The sequence below is a fragment of the Vipera berus genome, assembly GCF_964194415.1.
Source record: "Vipera berus genome assembly, chromosome: 5".
In the NCBI taxonomy this organism is placed as follows: Eukaryota; Metazoa; Chordata; class Lepidosauria; order Squamata; family Viperidae; genus Vipera; species Vipera berus.
The window spans coordinates 93,117,904-93,145,068 of NC_138207.1; the positions used below are offsets into that span (position 1 = coordinate 93,117,904).

The 27,165-nt window shown below is 45.9% G+C and overlaps 1 protein-coding gene across 1 annotated transcript in view; it reads right to left on the bottom strand.

Moving 5' to 3' along the window:
• NOLC1 (nucleolar and coiled-body phosphoprotein 1) overlaps positions 1-7,498 on the bottom strand; it is an 85,425-nt gene extending 77,927 nt beyond the window's left edge. The window contains exon 1 of the mRNA XM_081329588.1: positions 7,375-7,498. Coding sequence (XP_081185714.1) covers positions 7,375-7,485 — 111 coding nt within the window. The 5' untranslated portion in view covers positions 7,486-7,498. The remainder of the gene's footprint in view (positions 1-7,374) is intronic.
• Between the last annotated feature and the right edge of the window lie 19,667 nt (positions 7,499-27,165).

The following is a 27,165-nucleotide window of genomic DNA, read 5'->3' on the forward strand; positions in this document are numbered from 1 at the left end:
ATGGCGGACTTAATGGCGAAGGCACTAGGCATAGGAAAAGATGAAATGTTGGCAGAAATTGATGAGACGTATAGGGTCCAAACTAATTATGCGAGGAGACATAATCTTCCAAAAGAAGTACATGTGAGATTGGTTAAAAAATCGACCCGGGATGAATTACTACATAGGTCAATAGAGCCGCTAGACTATAGAGGACAACAAATAACAATTCTCAAACATATACCTTAAGGAATGAGAGATTTGAGACGAGGCTACCAATTTTTGACATCGAAACTGATTAGATACAATGTGAACTTTAGATGGCTAACTCCAGAAGGCATTCTAGTCACATGGCAAGATAGAAGGTATAGATTAGACTCGATAAACAAGGCAGAAGATTTTTATAAGCTCCACATTAACAATGAAGATGAAGTAGGAGACCAAGATGGAGAGGACATAAGAGAAAGGGATGCAAGACAGATGGCTATAGAAGGGAAGGTACTAGGAACAGAGGATAGAGGAAATAAATCTAGAAAGACTACAGAGAAATATGAAGGCAGAGACAAAGAAACAAGAGAGATCAGCACAACGAGAAGCATAAGACCCAGATATAAGTAAAATAAAGGGAGAAGAATGCAGGATTTTGTCACTGAATATTAATGGTTTAAACTCGCCAATGAAAAGATGGAAAATCTTTAATAAACTTATTTGTTAAAAATTAGATATAATTGCAATTCAGAAAGTTCATATAAAAGAACAACAAAAATACCTGTTAGATCAGCCAAAATTAGGAAATATATTTGTGTCATTAGATCAACAAAAAATGGGGGATGGTATTATTTGTGAATGAGAAACTGGTAGCTAAAAAAATTTATAAAGATAGAGAAGGTAGAATATTGATAGTTGAGGTAGAAATAAACCATAGGAAGTAGTGATAGTAGAAATATATGCCCCGAATGGAAACCAAGAACAGTTTTTTTAAAACATTACATAATAAGATATGTGATATAGATTACAACGAGATCTGTGTGCTAGGAGATTTTAATGCTATTATTGATAATAATTTGGACTATAAGAATAACAAGACCAGGAAAAGGAAAAGAGGAACACTACCAAGATCCTTTTTTAAATTGGCCAAAGATCTAAACATTCAGGACATATGGAGAGAAAGGAATCGTGAGGCTAGACAGTATACATACTATTCTAATCGACATAGCTCGTGGTCTAGGATTGACATGGTGTGGATGTCAAGGGCAATTAATTCTGAAGTTGAAGATGTGTGTATAGAGACAAGCACCTGGGCAGACCACAATCCTGTGAAATTTAGCTGGAAAGGGTCCAAAAAAACATCTAGATGGACTACAGAAAGATCAATATTAAAAGAAGATGACTTCAGATTAAAGATGGAGAGAGAATTGGACTTCTTTTTTAAAGAAAATAAAGCTGAAGACACCTCTGTCCAAAATCATTGGGACACAGCTAAGGCAATTATGAGAGGAGTAGCTATAGCATATATGGCGAAAAAGAATAAGGAGAAAAAACAACAACAGAAAATGTTAGAAGGGGAATACAAAAGATTAGAAACATACAACAAGAACCACAAAAAAGAATGTAAAACAACAAATGGACTTAATTAAACATAAACTTAACATCTTAGAAAAAGAAAAATTAGCACAACAGATAAGACGTATAAAACAGAACTTCTTCAAAAATGCAAACAAACCTGGTTGATAGCTTGCACACATATTGAAAAAACAAAAGGAGAAAAGTTGGATTAGTAAATTATGAGATGACAAAGGGAGAATACACTATCAAGAAGAAGAGAAAAAAAATATAGCCCAGGAATTCTATGAAAAATTATACAAGGAAGATAGCCAGGAAAATGAGGAGAAAGCGGAGGAATGTTTCAAAAAAGCAACACTACCAAAAGTTACAGAGAAAATTAAAAATATGTTGAATGAAGAAATTAGGATGTTAGAGGTGATTACGGCCATTAATAAAAAAATAATAAAGCATCGGGTCCTGACTGCCTCCTGATAGAAATCTATAAGGAACAACAAAACATTTTAGGACAACCTTTACTGGATGTGTCTAACGCAGTCCTGGATGAAGCAAAACCCCCAAAATCATGGTCAGAGGCGAATACTGTCCTGATCCCAAAAGAAAACACAGACCATACATCAATTCAAAACTATAGACCAATATCTTTACTTAATTCTGACTATAAGATATTTACAACAATTATAGCCAAGCGATTAAAAAGGTTTTTAAATGATTTTATACATGTGGATCAGAACGGATTTCTAGCCAAAAGACAAACTAAGCACAACATTAGGATAATATTGGACATGCTAGAATATTATGAAATACATAGTGGACAACAAATGGCGTTATTATTCTTAGATGCCCAGAAGGCCTTTGATAATATTAAGTGGCCATTTATACATCAACAACTTAGTTATATGGATATGGGTGAAAAATTTATAAATATAATAAGGGCAATATATACTAATCAGGAAGCTAAAATAATAATAAATGGGGAAGCAACCAGGAAATTTCAAATACAAAAAGGAACATGACAAGGATGCCCTTTATCCCCATTACTATTTATACTGACGCTAGAGGTCCTAACAAGGATAATTAGAAATGAACCCCATATAAAAGGATTAGAAATTAAAAAAGAAATTTTTAAATTTCAAGCATTTGTGGACAATTTGGTCTTTATCATGGAGGATCCACAACAATCAGGACCGAAACTGTTGGAAGAACTAGATAAATATGGAGAAGCCGCTGGGTTGAAAATAAATAAAGGTAAAACTAAAATGATCGTTAAAAATATGACGAATAAACAGAAAGAAAACTTGGCTAGGATTATGGATATACAAATAGTTAAGAAGATAAATTGTCTAGGAATTACTATTACGGCCAGATGCACTTCAATCAAAGAAGACAATTATGACAAAATAGTGAAACAAATAAAAGAAGACCTGGAAAGATGGGGAAACTTGAGCCTTTCACTGTTAGGGAGAATTGCTGTCATAAAAATGAATATACTACCTAAAATCCTATTCCTGTTCCAAAATATTCCTATACAACTTGATCAAAAAAAATTTGGGAACCTGAGCAAATTGACACTAAATTTTATACGGCAAGGGAAAAGACCGAGGATTAAAATGAAACATCTGCAGGATGTTAAAGAAAATGGGGTTTTTGGACTACCGGACTGGGAAACATATTATCACACAGCGGCGCTAACCTGGATTAGAGAATGGATAATTTTAAAGAATAAAAGATTATTAACTTTAGAAGGCCATGATTTGCAATTAGGCTGCCACGCATTCCTATGGAATGAGAAACAAGGGCTATATCAACATTTTCAAAACCATTGGATTAGACAAGCGCTACTTAAAATTTGGAATAAAATTAGAAAACAAAATTACATTAAAGTACCAGTCTGATTGTCCACCCTTGAAGCGATAGTTTACCCAAATTTGTTTAATTTGGAAAACAACACTACATACAAAGATATTATGAATGAAGTGGGAGAACTGAAATCTAGACAGGAACTAGAACAACAAGGGATAAAATTGGAATGGTGGGCTTACCTACAGATACAAACACGATATGGGAAAGATAAGAAAGAGTAGGAGATAAATATTCAAAAAACTGCATTGGATAAAATTTTATTGGGGCCAGATGAGAAACAAATAAGGAAATTGTATAGTTTGCTATTGGGCTATAAAATGATTGAGGAACAAGTTAAAGAACCAATGCTGATATGGGCTGAAAATTTGGGACATGGCATTGATCTTGATATATGGCAAACTCTCTGGGATAGAAATAAAAAGATAACGCTGGCCTCAGCTTATAAAGAAAATTTATATAAAATGTTTTACCGGTGGCATCTCCCCCCAGCACGATTAGCCAAAATGTACAATATCCCTTAGCTGTTGGAAATGTTCCAAAGAATTAGGTACTTATTTTCATGTTTGGTGGTCCTGTAATAAGACGCAAAAGCATTGGCAAAGGGTACGGATATGGTTAGAAGACATATCAGGACGGAGAGTAGATTATAGACCAGAACTTTTCCTACTAGGCATAACAACAGAGAAGCATACCAAAAAAGAGTCATATATACACACCATCACAGCAGCGAAAATGACGTTCGCCAAGAAATGGAAAAATAGTAATACCGGAAGAGAGTGAAGTGATAAATAAAATTTGGGCGTGCACAGAAATGGACAAGTTAACTTTGGAAATTAAAAATAAAGATCAGTCAAATTACTAAAAAAATTGGAATAAGTTTTACCTATGGTGGGAACAGAAAGGAAGGTCTCAATAGAAATATACAGGATGCTGATTTCACATATTACTAGAATAAGGTGGCTGATAAGATTGAATATTGTATAACTGTATATAAATGATATGTATATAAAGTTTATATATGTATATAAAACACAAAAATGATGTAAGACAAGAAGGAATGTCAGACCTTTAACACCTTGTCCAAAGTTTTAAATAATAAAATGTGCAATAAAAAAATAAAGAGTGGGAAAGGAAGAAGACAAGCTATAAAAACGTCTGTAAGAGAACATAACTAAATCTCAAAAGTCAGGGGTCGTCTTATACGCCCCGGGTGCTGAAACTTTAGGGACAGGGCTGGCTGGAAAACCTGGAGCGGATCTTCCATTTAGTCTGCACAGGGAAAGCGGGACCAATTGGAGTAGAAGCTGCAGTCTGTGATTTTTTACAGGCTGGGGTCTGGGCTTCTTTCCTTCTAAAGTTGAAGAGCAGCTGTAGGCAGGTGGGGAATGCAAGAGCAATTTGAAAGGCAGGTGGGGAATGCATAGCCAGAGCAGCAGTTTAGCTCTAAGGACACATTTGACTCAGGAACTGGGCGGGCTGGCTGGAAAACCTGGAGTGGATCTCCCATTTGGTCTTTTTTTTTAATCCCATTTATATCCCACCCTTCTCCGAAGACTCAGGGCAGCTTACAATTTAAAGCACAAATCAATGTGCTTAGCAATAGCCTTCATTCTATGTATATGCCTGCCTATTAGAGCTTTCACCCCCCCCCACAAGCAGCATTATTACAAAGTCAGCTTATTGCTCCCAACAATCTGAGTCCTCATTTTACCTCGGAATGATGGAAGGCTGACTCAACCTTGAGCCTGGTGGGATGAAAACCTGCACTAATTGCAGGCAGCTGGAGTTACTTAAGGCTCTGCGCAGGGAAAGCTTTAGAGTGAATTAGGAAAAGTGAAAAAGTGAATTAGGAAAATAGGAAAAGGGTTGCTGGAATTGGGTATGTGTAGTTTGATGAAGAGAAGGGTGAGGGGTGACATGATAGCAGTGATCCAATATCTCAGGGGCTGCCACAAAGAAGAGGGAGCCAAGCTATTCTCCAAAGCACCTGAAAGCAGGACAAGAAGCAATGGATGGAAACTAGTCAAGGAGAGAAGCAACCTAGAACTAAGGAGAAACTTCCTGACAGTTAAAACATTTAACCAGTGGAACAACCTGCCTCCAGAAGTGGTGAATGCTCCAACACTGGAAGTTTTTAAGAAGAGACTGGACAGCCATTTGTCTGAAATGGTATAGGGTTTCCTGCCTTAGCAGGGGGTTGGACTAGATGACCTCCAAGGTCCCTTCCAACTACTTCTTCTTCTTCTTCTTCTTCTTATTATTATTATTATTATTATTATTATTATTATTATTATTATTATTATTATTATTATTATTATGTTTAATCCACTTGCACTGTTTTATGTTTACATGTTTGATGACAAACAGCCTTATGTTTATAAGTGACAGTTTTCCTACTAAGTACCTGCATGTCATAAGCATTTGAATTAAAATTACCATATTAAAATCAAATCTGATGTTTTTTAATTTTTATTTGGTGTGCGTTGGAAGAGGGATAGTCTTATACGGCGAGTATAGCCCAAACCCTATAATTTAACAGGAAATGTAGGGGGTCATCTTATACGCCCAGTCGTCTTATACGCCGGAAAAAACGGTAGGAAAAGAGGAAAGAACCTATTTTTTTCTAAAAGGTCACAAAAAGGGGGCCAGAACCCAGGCAACTGAGCATGTGTAATTAGTTGATTAATATTAACTGACACACCTTGCATAAATTTTAATGTACATGGGAAGTATGATTTAGTATGTAGCAGGAAATATATAGGAAGTGGTCGGAAAGAGTGTAACCTCATAGTACCTCAGCCAATGGGGAAAGAGGAGGGACGTGCGGCGAGGGCCAGGGATCTATAAAAATGGGAATATTTTGGGTTGAAACTTTGGAGAGAACCAAGTTTTGATAGCTTCTCTCCCTGCTTATTGCAATAAAGGAAACAAAAGGACTTCACTGTGTCTTGGCTGGTTATTGGTCAGGCGAGCTTGTCTCTGGTCATGAAGAAAATTGGCCAGGAGCGCATAACACATATGTGGTGGATATGTGTTAAAGCAAGGAGTTATTGGACAAAAATTCACACTTCGTTAGAAAAAATATGTTAGAGAAAAACATAGACTATAAACCTGTTTTTTTTTACTAGGTAAAATGCCAGAAAAAGTTGATAAGCGAAGTACATATTTGATTTTACATGTGATAACAGTGGCAAGAATTATATTTGCACAATACTAGAAGAATGAAGAAATACCACAAGAAGAAACAATTAAAAAAATACTAGACTGTGGAAATGGACAGACTTATTTTAAGGTTGAAAGAAAAATAAAAAAGAGAACATTTTTAGGCTTGGGACCTATTTTATCAATGGTTAAAGATTTAGGGATTAGGAATTTAATTTGTATTAGTGAATAAGATACTCAGACAACACGATTTGTTGAACGATTACTATTGAGTTCTATTAAAAATAATAAAAAGTCATAAGTTAACAACTTAACAAATATTTCACTTAGCAAGAGAAATTTTGGACTCAGTTGTGGTTGTAAGTTGAAGACTATCTGTATTGTTATTTGCTACACGTTTATACCTAAGGGCAGCACAAGAGACAATAATAACACAAGGACGACGAAGGTTGTGTAACGCTCTAAATCCAGAGGAATTTTCCCAAGTAGTTTATAGGTTGAGTAGTAGTGTTTCTTTTAAATGCCACGTGCGACAATACTATTTTCATAAGGTTTCATCTGAATTTCCCTAAAGGCTGCAATCATCCTCGACAATATCTTCTAGGCTCCCTTCTTCCGTCCACCCCCACGGGAACACCTGCCCTGCCGACATCCACATGGCCGGTCCTGCCAGCCAACTCGGATAGCCGCGCAAACCTCCCAAAGGCACTTCCGAAGCAGCGGCGGAGATTCCCTGCCCTGCAATCACGTCGGAAGATGCCCTTCCAGGATGGCCACACGCATGAGTGCCCGCCACGTTGGCCTTACCACTCCAGCCGCTTTCCCAAAAGCCCGCGCCGCCCTATCGAAATGGTTCTCCCGCAAGAAACCGAGCACCAGCGGGAACAAGTCACTCGGCACCGCACGCTCCGACGCCATCTTTCCGCCGGAAGAAGCAGTCGTCGCGCCGGATGCTCTGTGAGAGAACTTAGAGATATAAAATTAGAATAGCAGTACATCTCTTGCACTTCTAGGTTCAGTCTTTGCGACTACAGTGAGAACTACCTGTTAGGAAAGGGAAAAATCTGCAGCAGCTTCTGAAGAAAACAAATGCTGCTTTCGAAACATGCGTATAATGCTGAGAAGAGAGGGGCGAGCGATTGTTGTTGGAGTCAGTCTGAAAAATCGGGCTGAGATGAGGTTAGAGGAGCTCCCGCCTCGTTCCTATTGGCCATCCGGGACTATTCCGCCTGCCTCCGAGTTGTGGCCCCTTGTTTTCTGAGTCCGTTTGTCTTTGGGCGGCGGAGGTTCACCCTACACTGGCAGTCCGTCTGCGCAACTTCTCCTGCCAACCCGTATTCGCGGCAAAAGTGGTAAGATGAGAGCAAGAAGGGTTATTTCCTACCTGCTCTCTCTGTGCCAAAAAGAGGGCTCCCCAGTTAACATTGTTAAATGAGAACTACCTATACACAGAGTCGGAAACGACTAGCACGCATGTGCAGGGGAACCTTTACATTTACCTTACCTATACGCATATGGCTAGGCAAATGTACACAACATAAAGGTATAGGTCAGAGATAGGCAACCTTGGCTCTTTTATGACTCAGGAATTCTGGGAGTTGAAATCCACGAGTCATAAAAGAGCCAAGGTTGCCTACCCCTGGTATAGGTGACCTTTGGATGGAATGTGAATGATTTATACTAATCCAGTCCTATTTATTTTATTTTATTTTTTATTGAAAAGTTTTATAAAAGGTTACAATATTATCCCATTCCCAACCCCCCCTAGACCCCCCCTTCCCCACTTCCCAGAGCTGATTACAGGGTTACAAATATATAGTAATTATAATCTAACTAACATTAATCAACTATATAAAAAACCAAATACATAATACACTTTAAGCTGCCTTTAACATAATTACCAACACTCTAAAATACCCAACTTCTAGAAAAAATTTAAATTATAACAATAACAGTCTAAAATTTACTCATAAGTTAAGTGAATCTTTTTAGGGATCATAAAAGGTGGTTTTAGAAGAGTAAACGGGAATTGAAATTGTTAAAAGGGTTAAATATTTGGGGATATATTTTTCACCCTCAAATGTAGAGTTATATAAAATAATTATGTTTTGTAATATTTTATGTTGTTTTAATTTTAAGATAATCATGAAAACTTAATTGGGAAGAATTGTAGTGCTTACTGAAATTTTGAAGGTTATGATTTGCTATTTGGTTGGTATGTATATCTATTGTGTGATAAGAAGGTGGATAATGTGTTTAAGGTATATATTTTATGACATGCTCTGTTGCGAGTTTGGGAAAAAGTATAGATCAAAGTTAACTTGTAAGCTACTTTTATGGGCAATAATGAAACACGTAATAGAAAATATAAAAATGATGTGATTACATATAAAAAAAATTTAAGTTTGGAAAGTAATGTATGGTACTTGAAGCTGTATAATACATTAAGAGAAGGAAAGATTGTATAAACTTGGGAAAGAAGAATAGAAAATTGGTTTTTTAATGATTGATGTAAATTTGTTTTGTCTGTAATTGTTTTTATTGGGTATTTTTATTGACACTATTGTTTATTTTATTTTATTTTTATTTTAATTCCATTTATATCCCGCCCTTCTCCGAAGACTCAGGGTGGCTTACAAGCTTAGCAGTAGCCTTCATTCTATGTATATGCCTGCTTATTAGGGCTTTCACACACACCCCCAAGCGGCATTATTACAAAGTCAGCTTATTGCCCCCAACAATCTGGGTCCTCATTTTACCTACCTCGGAAGGATGGAAGGCTGAGTCAACCTTGAGCCTGGTGGGATGCGAACCTGCACTAATTGCAGGCAGCTGGTGTTACTTAAGGAGGCATTAGCCCACTGCTCCACTGTTGTGGATATCAAGCTCATGTTGAATTTAACTATGGCAGTAAGACTTTTAGTAGGGCAATATTGGAAGAAGGAAGAACTGCCGATTATAGAAGAATGGACTGTAAAAGTTCCCAACTTGGAGGATATGGCAAAGACTTTAGTGTACTTGAAAGACTATTTGCAACAGAGAGATACTGTGGAGTAAATATGGGACTAAAAAGTATTATCCAGCATTTGAATAATTATTGATGTGATATTTATACTGTTTGGAGTTAATCTATATGAGTTAAAGTGCGATAGTTTTAATAGTTTATGATTGTTTGCATAATGGTAGATTATGATTGTTTGTATTCTTATACCCTGTACTTAGTTCTGGGAAGTCGGGGAGGGGGGAGGGGGAAGGGAGGGAGGGGTTGAGGAGTGGGAAGGGGGTGGGGTAGAGGGGAAGGGGTTGGGAGGGCTTTTGTGTTGTTTTGTTAAAGATAAAATGTACTGTAAAACTTTTCAATAAAAAAAACAGTTGCTGGGTCGGCCTAGACTGGCTGTCTCCAGTCAGGTCTTTGGGTTGGAAACTACTGCTTTAAACCTATTGGTCGCCGCCTATTGGCCAACCATATAAATAACTGCGCAGCAGCTCCTATGTTCCTTCTGTTGTGTTCTGACCTTCAATAAAGCCTACTGCTGTTTGAATCCTTCGTCTTGCTCAATGCCTGCAAAGAACCGACTACACAACACTAGCGACAATGAGATGTGCTGCTTCATTGTAAGAGCCTGAAGTCACTAGAGGGTGAGACCAGCACAGAGCCTGGTAGGAAACAGCGTTCCCTCCACCTCGGTCTGCCTAGCAAGCTGTTCTGAACCAGCCCTCTTCTCGTAACCCCTAATTAAAAGAAGAGTCTGGAAAGCGTCCAAGGCTAAAAGGCTTCTGCCAAGATTTAATTACGCAGTTAACAAAAACACAAGAGCTTGTCTTCTCAAGCGGAAAAGTTGCTTTCAGCAACCAGCCCCTCCCCAAACACTTCTTTTATAGAGAGCTCAGGGCGTGGTCTCCCTGTGCCTCCTCCCGAGGAGTCCCATAGTCTTTCTTTGTTTGTCCCTGCTCGTCTGCCTCCTGCGTCGGGCGTCCTTGAACAGGGCCAGCTGTGGGTCATCATCCTCCGCACTCTCGGGCTCACACAGCTGAGAAGAGGTCCCCGGCTGAGGACTCTGCAAAGCCTCCAAATCATCATCAGCCGGTTCGTTTCCCTCCTCCCCCACATCTGAGTCCTCCGATACATCGGACCCGGCTGTCGGACCCACAGGCTGGCCCTGAGTCACAACACTATCCCGCACCGCAGGGCCCTTCCCCCGGGTCTGCCGATCCGGATGCGGTCGGGATGGGAACTGTTCGTGAAAAGCAGTCACCAACGCAGGGGCATGAACGGCGGTCGCGTCTTCCCATGTGAAGTCCTCCGGCCCATACCCTTTCCACTCGATCAGGTACTGGAAGCGACCTTTCAGCCAGCGGGAATCCCTGATGCTGGCGACCTCGTACTCGGGGGTGCTGCCTCCATCACGAGTTCCTGATGGGGGAGGTTCCGCTTGGCGAAGTGGACAGGCCGGTTGTTCGGGGACCAACAAGGACCGATGGAAGACGGGGTGCACGCGCAGGGAACGTGGCAGAGTTAAACGATAGGCGACCGGGTTGATGACGGCCTCGACTGGGAACGGTCCAAGGTAACGGTGGTCCAGCTTCCTCGCCGGCCGAGTGGATGGTAGGTTCCTGGTGGACAGCCAGACCCGATCCCCCACCGATAGTGGAGGCGTATCCCTTCTCGACCGATCGGCGAACCTCTTGTAGTCGGCCTTGGCCTTCTCCAGCTGCCGTCGCACCAACCGATGGATCGCCTGTAACTCCGCCATGAATTCGTTCGCTGCCGGCTCCGGTGAGTCCACGGGAGAAAGGGGGAAAAACCGAGGGTGATAACCCACGTTGGCCAAGAACGGTGTCATCTGCGTGGAGGTGTGCTGCGAGTTGTTAAAGGCAAACTCGGCTATGGCCAAATAGTCCACCCAATTGTCCTGCTGCAGGTTAACGTAGCAGCGCAGATACTGCTCTAAGATGCCGATAACCTTCTCGGTACCCCCGTCGGTCTGAGGATGATGCGCGGACGAGAGGCAAACCTTAATGTCCAACGCCCGCATCAACTCCTGCCAGAAGCGGGCTGTAAACTGGGCCCCCCTATCGGAGACGACTCTATCGGGAAGGCCGTGCAGCCGGAACACCTGTTGGATGAACATGCGACTAGTGGCGCGAGCTGACGGTAAGCCGCGACAGGGGATGAAGTGCGCCATCTTGGTCAACATGTCCACCACCACAAACACTGTCGTGAAGCCGGAGGATGGGGGTAGATCCGTCAGAAAGTCCATGGACACAGCCCCCCAGGGTCTCTTGGGCGTTGGCAAAGGCTGCAGTAAACCAGGCGGGGCCCCTGTCGCTGACTTGGCCTGCCTGCATGGGACGCAGGAGGTGACATAAGACTGGACATCGTGTCGGACTCGGGGCCACCAGAATGTACGGGAGACCAGGTTCAGAGTCTTGAACAGGCCAAAATGCCCCGCAGCCGGGTTATCATGACATTGGCTGAGGACGAGTCCCCTGAGTGGCCCTCCTGGAACATAGAGCCGGTCACGATAATACAGGAGTCCATCCGTGACCGACCAAGGCGAATCTGGCCCCACCTCTTCCTTCCGCTGAGCCACCCACGCCTCCTGCTGCTGCGCCTCCCGGATCCGAGCCCGTATATCCACCGGCTCCCGCACCGCAGCAAAAGACTCGACGGGGATCACGGTCCTGGGCGGAAGCTTGTCTTCCACTCGGGTGTACTCGGGCTTCCTGGACAGAGCATCCGCTCTCTGGTTGTGCCCGCTTGGTATGTACCGCACCCGGAAGTCAAACCTCGCAAAGAAGAGGGACCACCGGACCTGGCGTTGGTTCAAATTCCGAGCGGTCTGCAGGCTTTCCAGATTCTTGTGGTCTGTCCGGACCTCGATCTGATGCCGCGCCCCCTCCAGATGATGCCTCCAAGCCTCGAACGCTGCCTTGATGGCCAGCAGCTCCTTCTCCCAGATGGTATAGTTGCGCTCCGAGGGGTTCAATTTCCGAGAGTGATACGCGCAAGGGAAAAGGGTACCGTTGGGCGTCGCTGCCTGGAGTAACACGGCCCCAATGGCAATGTCGGAGGCGTCCGCCTCCACGACAAACGGCCGTTGCGGGTCAGGATGCTTCAAGATGGGTTCCTTCATGAAGGCGTCCTTCAAAGCTTGGAACGCCTGTTGTTCGGGGGCGTTCCACTGGAACCGAGTCTTCTTCTGCAGGAGCCGGGTGAGGGGGGCTGTCAAGGCAGCAAAGCCAGGGATGAATGTCCGATAGTAGTTGGCAAATCCAAGAAGTCGCTGAACATCCTTCACGCGACGCGGGGGTTGCCAACTCTGCAACGACTCAACTTTACTCGGTTCCATGGCGATGCCCTCAGGAGAAATGCGGTGACCCAAGAAATCAATGGTCACCTGGTAGAACTGGCACTTCTCCAACTTGGCAAACAGCCGATGTTTCCGGAGGCGCTGCAGGACCTGACGGAGATGCTGATGATGCGCTTCACGCGACGGGGAGTAAATCAGGATGTCGTCCAGGTAAATCACAACAAACTGGTCCAACAGATCCCGAAAGATGTCGTTCATAAAATGCTGAAACACAGCGGGGGCGTTGGTCAGGCCAAACGGCATCACCGTGTACTCGAAATGTCCATAGCGAGTACCAAACGCCGTCTTCCACTCATCACCCGGCCGAACCCTGACGAGGTTGTAAGCTCCACGCAGGTCCAGTTTCGTGAAGATCTTAGCCTCCCGGAGTCGGTCCAAGAGCTCGGGGATGAGGGGCAGCGGGTAGCGGTTACGCACCGTGATGGCGTTGAGTTTCCGGTAGTCACAGCAAAGTCGTAACTCGCCCGACTTCTTTTTGACGAAGAGCACGGGCGCAGACACTGGCGAGGACGAGGGCCGGATGAAACCACGAGCCAAGTTCTTTGTCAGGAAGTCCCGCAATGCAGCCAACTCGGGCTCCGACATGGAGTACAAACGCCCCACTGGGAGAGGCGCATCAGGGACTAGGTCAATGGAACAGTCGTAGGGCCTGTGCGGGGGTAATTGGTCCGCCTCTGACTCACTGAACACGTCAGCAAAGTCGGACAGTTCGGGAGGCAAGGAAACCCCTGGGGAACCCTCCACCTGGCCGGCACAGATATGGCGGGTGTGGTCCACGCACTGCAAACTTGGGAAGGTGACCAAGTTCTGAGACCAATAGATCTGTGGATCATGCGCCCGGAGCCACGCCAGTCCCAAGACCACGGGGAAGTGCAGATCCGAAGTGACGTAAAACTGAATGGCCTCCACATGGGTACTGATGGCCATACACACTGGTTGCGTGGCGGCCGTAATAGGCCCGGACAGGAGCACTCGACCATCAATAGTCTCCACTAGCATGGGCGGATCCACCGGACACTGGGGAACAGCCCATTTGGCCACAAAGGCCGAATCCATAAAGTTAGTGGTAGCCCCAGAGTCAATTAAGGCATGGACCGGAATCCCCTCTGGCTTGCCAGGAAGGATCAGTCGTGCCTCCAAAATCAAATGCCGTGGAGGTTCACAGGCACCGTCGGAACGGCGTCGCTCGGCGTGATCGTTGTGGGTCGCCCGATCTTTCACACCGTCTAGATCGGGCTCGGGCCGTTTCCCGATAGCAAAGCAGGGGACTTTCTCGGGGCAGGCTTGGTCACTGACGCCCGCTGACGCTTCTTCGGGCAAGAAGCAGCCAAATGTCCAGGGTCCCCACAGTAAAAACACAACCCCTCCGATCGTCGTCTGTCCATTTCCGTCACCGATAGACGGGACCTGGCGGCACCCAGCTCCATTGGCTCCTCCCTCTGGACTGGGGGCTCACGCACAACAGGGGCGGCAGGGGTCTGTGGGGTGGCATGGCGACTCTTACGCTGCTGCAGCCGGGCATCGATCCGCAGACAAAGATGGATCAGCCCATTCAGGTCTGAGGGAATGTCCACGCGGGCCAGCTCATCCAACATCTCCTCTGACAAGCCATCCTGAAAGGCATCCACGAGCGCAGCCTCATTCCAGGCGGAATCCTGGCTAAGCAGCCGGAAATCGCTGATATAGGCCTGTAGGGGGCGCTGACCCTGCCTCAAAGCTTTCAGACGTCGGGTGGCGGTCTGCGCCTTAATCGGGTCCTCGTACATGAGGCGCATATGGTCACAAAACCCCCCAAAGTTATCCAACAAAGGGCTAGGCTGTGCCAACAGAGGCGTGCCCCAACGAGCTGCATCTCCCGACAGAAGGCTCAACACGAATCCCACCTTATCTCGGTCAGTGGGGAAATCAGCTGCTCTCACGCTGATATAAAGCTGGCATTGTCCCAGGAAGGCAGGAAACAGTTCTGGTTTACCAGCAAATTTATCCGGCATAGCTATCTGACATTTCCTCCTGGGTGGGGGGGCAGCATGTACCTGAGCCTGCAGTTGTGCCACCTGAGTGGCCAGCAAGGTGAGTTGCTGGTTGAGCTGGGCATTCTCGGCAAGAAGCTGCTCCATCGTAGTATTAAGGGGTGGGTGGCTGAAAGCAAACTGTTCTGAACCAGCCCTCTTCTCGTAACCCCTAATTAAAAGAAGAGTCTGGAAAGCGTCCAAGGCTAAAAGGCTTCTGCCAAGATTTAATTACGCAGTTAACAAAAACACAAGAGCTTGTCTTCTCAAGCGGAAAAGTTGCTTTCAGCAACCAGCCCCTCCCCAAACACTTCTTTTATAGAGAGCTCAGGGCGTGGTCTCCCTGTGCCTCCTCCCGAGGAGTCCCATAGTCTTTCTTTGTTTGTCCCTGCTCGTCTGCCTCCTGCGTCGGGCGTCCTTGAACAGGGCCAGCTGTGGGTCATCATCCTCCGCACTCTCGGGCTCACACAGCTGAGAAGAGGTCCCCGGCTGAGGACTCTGCAAAGCCTCCAAATCATCATCAGCCGGTTCGTTTCCCTCCTCCCCCACATCTGAGTCCTCCGATACATCGGACCCGGCTGTCGGACCCACAGGCTGGCCCTGAGTCACAACACAAGCCACCCTGAGGATCCGTCCTACACAGACGCCAGCAGCACAAGGTAACGCAATACATGAGCCGTGAAGACTTCTCACCATGGCAAAGGTTGGAAAGCTCGTGGTAACGCAAGACACGAGCCGTGAAGACTTCTCACCATGGCGAAGGTTGGAAAGCTCAAAGAATTCGATGTGACACCCAGAGAGATGGTCATTCTACATTTCCTGCATAGAGAACTACCTGCATACAAATCAAGTCAGCGAAGATGGGCTGAAGGCCGCGACCCTCCTCTGTGTGTGTGGCCCAGCCACCTTCAATATCGCCGAGAACTTGGTCGCCCCGGTGCTACTGGAAACTATCACGTATGCCGACCTCAAGAAGAAACTATGCGACCATTTCGAGCCTAAGCTATCGGTGATAGCATAGAGGCACGCCTTCAAACAACGCAAAGAACAAGTCGATGAGTTAGTGACAGAATTCATTGCAGCGCTTCGTCAAGCATCGCGACTCTGGAATTTCTCCGACTTAGAGGAGCGACTAAGAGACCGCTTAGTCTGTGGACTCAAGAACAGAGAGCTCCAACAAAAACTCTTCGCTAAGGAGACTCTCTCACTACAAGAGGCCTTAAAGGAAGTAATGGCAGACAAAGCTGCTGGAGGGGCCGTGAAGGCATTACGGCCCTCCAAAGCATGCCAGCTACAGAAACCGTCCACCACGAGGATGCTGAACGGTTGGAAGACACCGTCTCTGATCACGAAGTCGACAAAATCCAGTGGCACCACAAAAGGGGAATGATGTCATCTGACAAGGCAGTTCTGTTCCCGAGGTGTTACTACTATGGAGCAGCTATGTGTTGAGAATGCCCAGCTCTCCCAACAGCTGGCTTTGTTGACAGCTCAGGTAGCTCAGTTACAAGCACACGTCCCTGCTGCTCCACCACCACCACCAGGAGAAAATGCCAATTTGCGATGCTGGACAAATTTGATAGTATTCCAAATACGTTTCCTGCTTTCCTGGGACAATGCCATCTGTATATCAGAATGAGAGCAGCTGATTTCCCCACTGACCAGGACAAAGTGGGGTTTATGATAAGCCTTCTCTCTGGTGCTGCAGCTCGTTGGGGCGCACCCCTGCTAGCCCAATCTAGTCCATTTTTGGAAAACTTTGTGGGGTTTTGTAATCATATGCATCTGATGTATGAGGACCCCATAAAGATGTAGACTGCTACCCGACGCCTGAAAGCTCTGAGGCAGGACCGATGCCCCCTACAAGGCTATATCAGCGATTTTTGGCTGCTTAGCCAGGATTCAACCTGGAATGAGGCTGCGCTCATGGATGCTTTCCAGGATGGATTGTTGGAGGAGATTTTGGATGAGCTGGCCCGTATTGATATTTCCTCAGACCTCAATGGGCTGATCCATCTCTGTCTGTGGATTGATGCTCAGCTGCAGCAGCGGAGTCGCCATGCCACCCCAGAGACCCGTGCAACCCCTGTTGTGCGTGAGACCTCGGTTCAGACGGAGGAGCCAATGGAATTAGGTGCTGCCAGGCCTTGCCTATCGGTGGCAGAAATGAACAGGCAACATTCAGGGGGGTTGTATTTTTACTGCAGGGACCCTGGGCATTTGGCCACCTTCTGCCCCCATAAGCAATGAAGGGCGTCAGTGACCGAGTCTGCCCTGAGAAAGCCACCTATTCCTTTGTCAGGGAATGCCCCGAGTCCGATCTAAAAGGTGTGTTAGGTCAGGCATCCCACAACACCGGCGATGTCCTTCTGATGCTGCCTGCAGACCTCCATGGCATCTGATATTGGAGGCACGTCTGATCCTCCCTGGAATGCTGAAGGGGATTCCAGTCCATGCCTTAATTGACTCTGGGGCCACCACAAATTTCATGGACTCAGCATTTGTGGCCAAATGCACTGTTCCCGAGTGCCTGGTGGAACTGCCCATGTTAGTGGAGACTATCGATGGTCAAGTGCTCCTGTCTGGGCCAATCAAGGCCACCACACAACCGTTATGTACGGCCATCAGTACACATGAGGAGGCCATCCGGTTCTATATCATCTCAGATCTGCATTTCCCTGTGGTCTTGGGACTGGTGTGGCTCCGGACGCATGACCCACAGATATATTGGTCACAGAACTTGGTCACCTTCCCAAGCTTACAGTGCATGGACCAGATGGAGGGTTCCCCAAGGGTTTCTTTGCCCTCCAAACTGACTGATTATGCCGAAGTGTTCAGCAAGACGGATGTGGATCAATTGTGCCCGCACAGGTCCTATGACTGCCCTATTGATTTAGTCCCTGACGCACCTCTCCCACTGGGGCATTTGTGTTGTTGTTGTTGTTAGTTGCGAAGTCGTGTCCGACCCATCGCGACCCTATGGACAATGTTCCTCCAGGCCTTCCTGTCCTCTACCATCTTCTGGAGTCCAGTTAAGCTCACGCCTACTGCTTCAGTGACTCCATCCAGCCACCTCATTCTCTGTCGTCCCCTTCTTCTATTGCCCTCAATCTTTCCCAGCATTAGGCTCTTCTCCAGTGAGTCCTTCCTCCTCATTAGGTGGCCAAAGTATTTGAGTTTTAGCTTCAGGATCTGGCCTTCTAAAGAGCAGTCAGGGTTGATCTCCTCTAGGACTGACCGGTTTGATCGCCTTGCAGTCCAAGGGACTCGCAGGGGCATTTGTACTCCATGTCAGACCCCGACTTTGCTGCATTGTGGGACTTTCTGGACAAGAATTTGGCTCAGGGTTTCATTCGGCCCTCGTCCTCGCCAGTGTCTGCACCCGTGCTCTTTGTCAAAAAGAAGTCCGGCGAATTGTGGCTTTGCTATCATTATAGGAAATTATGGTGCACAATCAATACCCGCTGCTTCTCATCCCCGAACTCTTGGACCGACTCCGGGAGGCAAAGATCTTTATGAAACTGGACTTGCATGGAGCTTACAACCTTGTCAGAGTTCGGTCAAGTGATGAGTGGTAAACGACATTTGGTACTTGGTATGGACACTTTGAGTTCACGGTGATGCCGTTTGGCCTGACCAACGCCCCCGCAGTGTTCCAGCATTTTATGAATGACATTTTCCAGGACTTGTTAGATCAGTTTGTCATGATCTACTTGGACAACATCCTGATCTACTCCCCGTCGCAAGATGTGCACCATCAGCATCTCCATCAGGTCCTTGAGCAACTCCGAGAACATCGGCAGTATGCCAAATTGGAGAAGTGCCAGTTCTACCCGGTGACCATCAATTTCCTGGGTAACTGCATTTCTCCTGAGGGCATTGCCATGGAGCCGAGTAAGGTCGAGTCTGCAGAGTTGGCAACCCCCACATCGTGTGAAGGATGTTCAGCGACTTCTTGGGTTCGCCAACTACTATCGGGCTTTTATCCCTGGGTTTGCTACCATGACAGCCCTCCTCACTCGGCTCCTGCAGAAAAAAACTCTCTTTCAGTGGGATGCTCCAGAACAACGGGCTTTCCAGGCTTTGAAGGAAGCCTACATGAAGGAGCCCATCTTGAATCATTGTGACCCGCAACGGCTGTTTGTCGTGGAGATGGATCCTTCAACATTACCATTTGGGCAGTGTTATTCCAGGTGACGACGCCCGGCGGTGCCCTCTTCCCTTGCACGTAGTACTCACAGAAACTGAATCTGGCAGAGCACAACTATACCATCTGGGAGAAGGAGCTACTGGCCATCAAAGTGGCTTTCAAGGCCTGGAGGCATCATCTGGAAGGGGTGAGGCATCAAATCGAGGTCTGGATGGACCAAAAGAATTTGGAAAGCCTGCAGACCACTCAGAAATTGAACCAACGCCAGATTTGGTGGTCTCTTTTCTTTGCGAGGTTCAATTTCCATGTAACCTACACACCCAGCAGTTGCAACCAAAGAGCAGATGCTCTGTCCAGGAAGCCCAAATATTCCCAAGCAGAAGACAAGCTTCTGCCCAGGACAGTGCTCCCCATCGAGCCTTTTGCTGCAGTGCGGGAGCCAATAGATATACAGGCTCGGATTCAGGACGCCCAGCAGCAGGATGTGTGGGTGGCTCAGCGGAAGGAGGAGGTGGGGCCAGATTCCCCATGGACAGTCATGGATGGACTCTTACACTATCGTGACCGGCTCTATGTTCCGGGAGGGCGACTCAGGGGACTCATCCTTAGCCAGTGTCACAATAATCCGGTGGCAGGGCATTTTGTCCTGTTCAAGACCTTGAACTTGGTCTCCTGTACCTTCTGGTGGCCCCGAGTCTGACATGACGTCCAGGGCTACGTCACGTCCTGTATCGCATGTAGGCAGGCCAATTCAGTGAAGGGGGCCCCACCTGGATTACTGCAGCCCTTGCTGACACTGAAAAGACCCTGGGGGGCTGTGTCCATGGACTTTTTGACGGATTTACCCCCATCTTCTGGATTCATGATGGTGTTTGTGGTGGTGAACATGGTGACCAAGATGGTGCATTTCATGCCATGCTGTGGCTTACGATCAGCCCACACCACCTGTCGTATGTTCATCAAGCAAGTGTTTCGGCTGCACAGCCTCCCTGATAGGGTCGTGTCTGATAGAGGGGCCTAATTTAAAGCCCATTTCTGGCAGGGGTTGATGCAGGCGTTGGACATCAAGATCTACCTCTCATCCCCACATCATCCACAAACTGACGGAGGGACTGAGAAGGTCATTGGAATTCTTGAGCAATATCTGCGCTGCTATGTAAATCAGCAGCAAAACAATTGGGTGGACTATCTGGTGATAGCTGAGTTCACGTTCAACAACTCACAGCACACCTCCACACAGATGACACCATTCTTGGCCAATGTGGGATATCACCCTTGGTTTTTCCCTCTTTCCCCGCTAGACTCATCAGTACCAACAGTGAACGACTACATGGCAGAGTTACAAGCAATCCATCGATTGGTGCAGTGACAGAGAAGGCCAAGGCCGACTACAAAAGGTTTGCTGTTCAGTCGAGGTGGGATACGCCTCCACTATCGGTGGGAGATCAGGTCTGGCTGTCCACCAGGAATCTACTGTCAACCCGGCCAGCCAAGAAGTTAGACCACCGATATTTAGGACCGTTCCCAATCAAGGCTATCATCAATCTGGTCGCCTATCGCTTAACTCTGCCATGTTCCCTGCAGGTACATCCGGTCTTCCACCAATCTCTGTGGTCCCTGAGCAACCGGCGTGTCCACTGAGCAGAACCTCCCCTACCGGAACATCGTGACAGAGACAGCACCCCCAAGTACGAGGTCACCAGCATTCGAGACTCCTGTTGGCTGAAAGGTCGTTTTCAGTACCTGATCGAGTGGAAAGGCTACAGACCAGAGGAGTTCACCTGGGAGGATGTGACCACCGTTCATGCCCCTGCCTTTGTGTCCGCCTTCCATGAACAATTCCCATCCTGATCACATCCGGATTGGCAGACCCGGGGAAGGGCCCTGCGGTGCAGGATAGTGTTGTGATTCTGTGTCAGCCTGTGCTCCCAGCAGCTGAGTCCGAGGGATGTGAGGAGGAGGAGGACGAGGAGGAGGAGGAGGGGTTTGGAAAGCCTTTGGTTTTGGAGGGAGGCTCTGATGCATTACAGGACTCTCAGTCAGAGGAAGAGCCTGACCCCTCCAATAATGTTCTTTATGAGGCTCAGCTATGCGAGGAGGAGGATTCGGACTCTTGAGACTTCACAGATGAATCTATTTAGTAGAAGTAGAAAGCAGTTTAGCAGAGCAGGCCAGAGAAAGTCTATGAGGCAACTCAGCGAAAGGAGGAGAAGGCATTGAGAAGCCACGCCTTGGGGCTGCTAATAAAAGGGGAAGGTGTGGGCGGTGCTGGTTGCTGAAGGCAACCGTTCATAGAACTCCAAAGGAAATCCTGGTCTGTTTATGTTCTTGCTGATTTTCTTGTTTAACTCTTGTTTGCTGTTTGAACCATTTATTTTGCTAAGGAAAATATTCTTCTGCTTTTTGTTTTGAGGACTTAATTATTTTGAACTGTATGTAAATAAAAGGGTTGGGTTTTTTCTAGCCTATTGATTTAAAAAGAAAAGGGGTTGTCCTTGACATGCAAACTGGGACGGTCATAGGCTGGAACAGAACAGCTTCATAGGGCTTGATTGGTTCAATGCATTGGCCATCCAAGTAACCAGCATTCACCGGACACAAATGACAGACTGGTCTTCCGTCTGCAAGGAATTCACAGATGTTTTCAGCCCAGGTTTGGGAGAGTACAAGGGCCCTCCGATAGCTTTTAAAGTTGATCCCCAGGTTGTGCCAATTTGGGTTAAGCCCCGCCGTATGCCGTTTGCGTTAAAGCATAAAATTGATGCAGAGCTGGACAAGCTTGTCAGTCAGGGGGTTTTGCAGCCCGTAGACAGTGCGGAGTGGGAGACCCCCATTGTAATGTCAGTCAAGGCCAACGGAGAGGTACGAATATGTGCTGATTACAAGTGTACCATTAACCAGGCACTACAGCACCCGTACCCTGTTCCAGTCATCAGCCATATTTTGGCATTGTTGCAAGGCATTGTTGTTTGCTAAATTAGATTTAGTGCAGGTGTCAACACTGCTAACATTGAATGTTATTGCTTGACAAGAGATGAAGTAGCCGTTTCATAAGTTAAACTTGTGTATTGCTTTAAGACTAGTGTATTGCTTTAGTTTAAGGTTAGGAGGGGGAATGAGTAGGAATGCACCTTCAAGGCCATTCCTCTCATTAAGAAGATAAGGCTTTGGCGGGTCTTCTAACGGAAGGGAAACTGATTCTTTAAATTAATTGGAGAATATGGGTAATGACAAAATTAGGAAGGTGGAGAATTCTGTTTTAATATATTGTGCAAGGGGCGGAGATTTCAGATTCCAGCTTCTCTCGAGCAAGCATTTGCCGGTATATTAGGCTAATAAAGGACTTTTAAGGTAAACAATGCCTCAGAGTCACTTGAAAAGCCTATACGTCGGAAACCTATAAACAGCTGCTGGTGGATGAGGCCATGGCAGCTGCCCAAACGATTGTTACGCACGGGGGGCCTTCAAGCGCCCTCAGTTTGGGGTGAGTGTAGCCCCAGGGATCTTTCAGGGAATCATGAAGCACACGCTCAAGGGTATTCCGGGGATCTGCCCCTCCTTCAATGATGTACTCATCGCCAGGGAGTCCACAGAAGTTCTGGCTGAGTGGCTTAGAGCCATCCTTCAGAGGTTCTGTGCTGTGGGACTTAGATTAAAGAGAGAGAAGTGCAAGATTGGGGTTCAGGTTACAGAATTCCTTGGGTTTCGAATTGATGCCGAGGGCATCCATCCTGCAGAGTCAAAGCTGAAAGCGATTCAGCTGGTACCAAGCCCTAGGTCAAAGGGGGAGTTTCAAGCTTTCTTGGGCCTCCTAAACTTTTATCATGCATTCCTCCCTAACAAGGCCGCAGTGGCAGAGCCGCTACACCAGCTCTTAGACCAAAGTACTCAATAGCAGTGGACCAAGCTCCACGAAAGAAGTTTCCAGGCCGTCAAGGCGCTGTTGTCCTCAAACTCGGTGCTCATGCACTTTAACAAAAAGCTTCCAGTTTGCATTGCGTGTGATGTGTCCCCATACGGGGTTGGGACTGTGCTGAGTCACTTGTCGGCAGATTGGAGACAATCTGCCATCATGTATTTCTCGACCTTGTCCTCAGCGGAGCACAATTATGTGCAAATTGACAAAGAGGCTTTGGCCATTGTGGCCGGGGTTAAGACGTTCCATGACTATATGGGAGACAGGTCATGGTCTTTACTGACCACAAGCCCTTGCTAGGCTTGTTCACAACGAACTAGCAAACATCTCAAATTCTGTCGCCATGAATGTTGAGGTGGTCTATATTCTTTTTGGCCTATGACTACAGGCTGGTTCACAAACCCGGCAAAGAAATGGGCCACGCAGACGGCCTTAGCAGATTGCCTTTGCCGCACGTGGAGCCAGATCCAGCTCCAGCTGCACGCATTTTAGCCATACAGGACTTTCCCTACATGCATGAGACGTTGCTGCAGAAACGGCAGCTGACAAAGTCCTAGTCGCGTGTTGGCTTGGATTCACACAGGATGGCTGGAAAATAGCGTGGGGGGGCGAGTTCCAAAGTTTTTTCAGTCAGAAAAATGAGCTTTCAGCTCACAAGGGGTGCATCCTTTGGGGCAGCAGGGAAGGGGTCCATCCTTTGGGGCAGCAGGGTCGTAGTCCCCGTTCACTTAGGCCCAGGGTTCTTCAGTCTCTGCACGAGGGCCATCCGGGCATCATCAGGATGAAGGCACTGGCGAGGAGCTACCTCTGGTGGTCAGGGCTAGAGAAAGCTATCAAGGCACAAGTACACGGATGTTACAAGTGTCAACAGTCCAGACCAGAGATGCCGCAGGCCCCTGTCCACCAATGGGAGGAAACGCACACACACTGGTCAAGAATCCACATAGATTTTGCTGGGCCCTTTCAGGGACAGTTGTTTTTAATAGTGGTCGACAGCCACTCTAAATGGTTGGAGGTGGTTCTAATTCCCAATATGACTACTGCAAGGACCATCCAGGTGTTGCGGTCACTGTTTGCAACGAATGGGCTTCCGGATGTCATAGTCTCCGACAATGGAGCCCAGTTCACCGTGTCAGAATTACAGGCCTTTCTCAGGGCTAACCTCATAAGGCACACCACTTCAGCTCCCTTTCACCTGTTTATTTATTTTTTATTTTATTTTAATCCCATTTATATCCCGCCCTTCTCCGAAGACTCAGGGCGGCTTACAATCTAAGCACAAATCAAATGTCGAATGGGCAGGCAGAACGGATGGTTCATACAACCAAAGAGTCCCTCAAGCGCATTATGACAGGACTGGCACCACAGGCTGGCCGATTTCTTGTTATGCCAGCATACAACACCTTGCACAACTACAGGCAAGAGCCCCGCGGAGCTTTGCTCGGGCAAGAGGCTAATAACCAAACTGGACAGGCTGCACCCCGACAGAGTAGCCTCTGACACGGCACATCCGAAGGCACCTAGGAACTTACAAGTGGGGGACAGCTTTGGACCCGGAATTATGGGAAAGGGCAGTTGTGGGTGGCAGTGAAGGTTGTTAAGGTGTCAGGACCACTCTCCTACGAAGTGGTCCTGGAAGATGGGCGAGTCATTCGTCGACATGTTGATCAGTTGCGCCGGCGACTAACAGAGCAGTCACTGGCTCAGGACTCCCAAGAGGGGCAGACCTGGAGTCCACAACCCCACACTACAGCAGAGCAGTTTGCACACTCTGAGACATTTCGTGCACAAGAGAATGGGGCCGTGGCCGTAAAAGCACTCCCCCTGGGAACACAGACTAGGCCACAGGAGCCAGACAGTCACCCGTCACCCAGTAGCAGCCCTGCTGATTTCACGGCACCTTTGGACTTTAGTTTGGGCTGACCAGGACAGGCCAGCCAAAGGGACTCAAGTCATTTTGACTCCACTGAATTGCAGAGCCCGGGTCTACCCAGCACGGCAGGTGAACAGATAGACCGTGAGTTGCCAGTAACCCCCCCCCCGACGCTCCAAACGAGCACAAAGACCCCCCAAGTACCTACAAGATTTTGTAACCAAATGAATGTGTGTGCTATCCAGGGGGAAGGAGTGTAATGTACTGGCCTTTCATATGCTGAAAGTACTTGCTTGTTTGCACCGTGCTAATTGCTTGAATTCACATGTATCTTGTAACGGTTGCTGGGTCGGCCTAGACTGGCTGTCTCCAGCCGGCTAAGTAGGTCTTTGGGTGGGAAAGTACTGCTTTAAACCTATTGGTCGCTGCCTATCGGGCAACTGTATAAATAACTACGCACCAGCTCCTATGTTGGTTCTGTTGTGTTCTGACCTCTTGCTCAATGCCTGCAAAGAACCGACTACACAACACTCACACTTCAGGATAAAGAAATCCAAGTCCCTATGTTCTAGAAATTCTCCTTTTTTATTTTTTAAAAACATTTTGTGAGCTGCAGTTTCCTGTCTTAGATGTACACAATCACATATGTTCATTGTTTTTATTTATTTTAGTTTTAAAACATCTTACACTTTCTTATTCTAAAATATTTTTGTTCCAAAGTATCATTGTACATACATTCCATGATTTACAACTGAAGCAATGTACCTGGCTATATAGAATGTATTCTGTAAACCTAGAGTCTAAAATTATTTACTGGCAAGAATAAGGGCCAAATCAATATAAGTGGAAAGAAAACAAATTTCAGAACTAGTAATTTACATGGAAACATGTATTCCATAGACACCAAAAAGCAACAAAATATATGTTACCTATATCTGGAGATGAAAGAAAAGATTATTTCAAACTTTCTAAGTTTCATTGTTACTGTAAATATTGTAGGGGTTAAAAGAATAATGTCTGTTAGCTCCTTTTCCAACATATTTTGTTTGTTAGGTTATAATCGCCAAGTTTTCTGTAGGTGACAACTATCACATTGGTTGTCACTTAGAGGTCGCTACTCATATCACTCAAGTCCATTATTAATAAGCTAGAGCCCATATTGGACAATGACACTGCATTTTCTCAGGTACTGGGAACTTGGGTACTGAGTAGTAGATGGCTCATACCTGCATACAGACAACCACCAACCTCAAGCAGATTTTTTCATAAGGAACAAGGAGCATGACGATGCTATCATGGGAACCAGACCCTGCAAGAAGTCCAAATGCCAACTTTTCTTCCAACAGCATCAGCACAGGGCCCAACAAGCATACATACAAGTTTAGAGGTTGTTTTTCTAATTTAGTGTATGCTATCATCTGTTTTTTAATCAGAAAAAAAGAAGATGAAAAGATGAAAGAACAGATGAAAGAAATTTAAGATGCAGTTTGTGAAAATCCAAGGGAGCTGCTGGTTCTTTCTACATAAAATTCATATAACTCCTGGGAAATAATCAGATTTAAACTTCTCCCTGCACGAGGAATCCTATTTGCCATTTGCTCGTTCCTACTGGTTTCTCAGTTTATTTTCTCTATATTTAATAGTTTATTTTAATACTGCTCTATATTTGAGTAGTAGAATATTGTTTTCCCTTTTTATAATTATACACTATATAATTATAATTTATATAATATGTAATTACACATCTGAATGACAATACCCAGGTTTCACATATTATCACATTAAGCCCTAATTTGATATAATTCCAGACAGAAATTTTTAAATTGTACTAAATGATAATGTACTGTGTGGATTCTGTCTCTTTATATATAAAGAAATGAGATGGAAGAAGTGGTAGGCTACATATGGAAGATGAGGGTATCTAGCTTAAGATATATTAAGTATCCTTTAAATTCTGTGAAGAGGCATAACAAATGCATAACAAAGCTTAATCTGAAAACAATCTGATTCATATTCTTGGGAAAGGTTGTTGAGGAAGTGGGGTGTTGAGGTGATGGTTGCAGCTACAATGAGTCCTGTTGAGGAATCAGAAAATGAGGAATAATTTCAATACAGCATGGAAACGATGCTGGTCCCACTTGTAAACTGGTGGGACTGGAATAATGTGACCCTTCTGCTTTATCTCAGTAGTTTTTGATATTATCAATCACAACATTCTTCTGAGTCACCTCTGAGAATTAGGAGGGGATGTACTCATTTATAATGGCTCTTTAAAG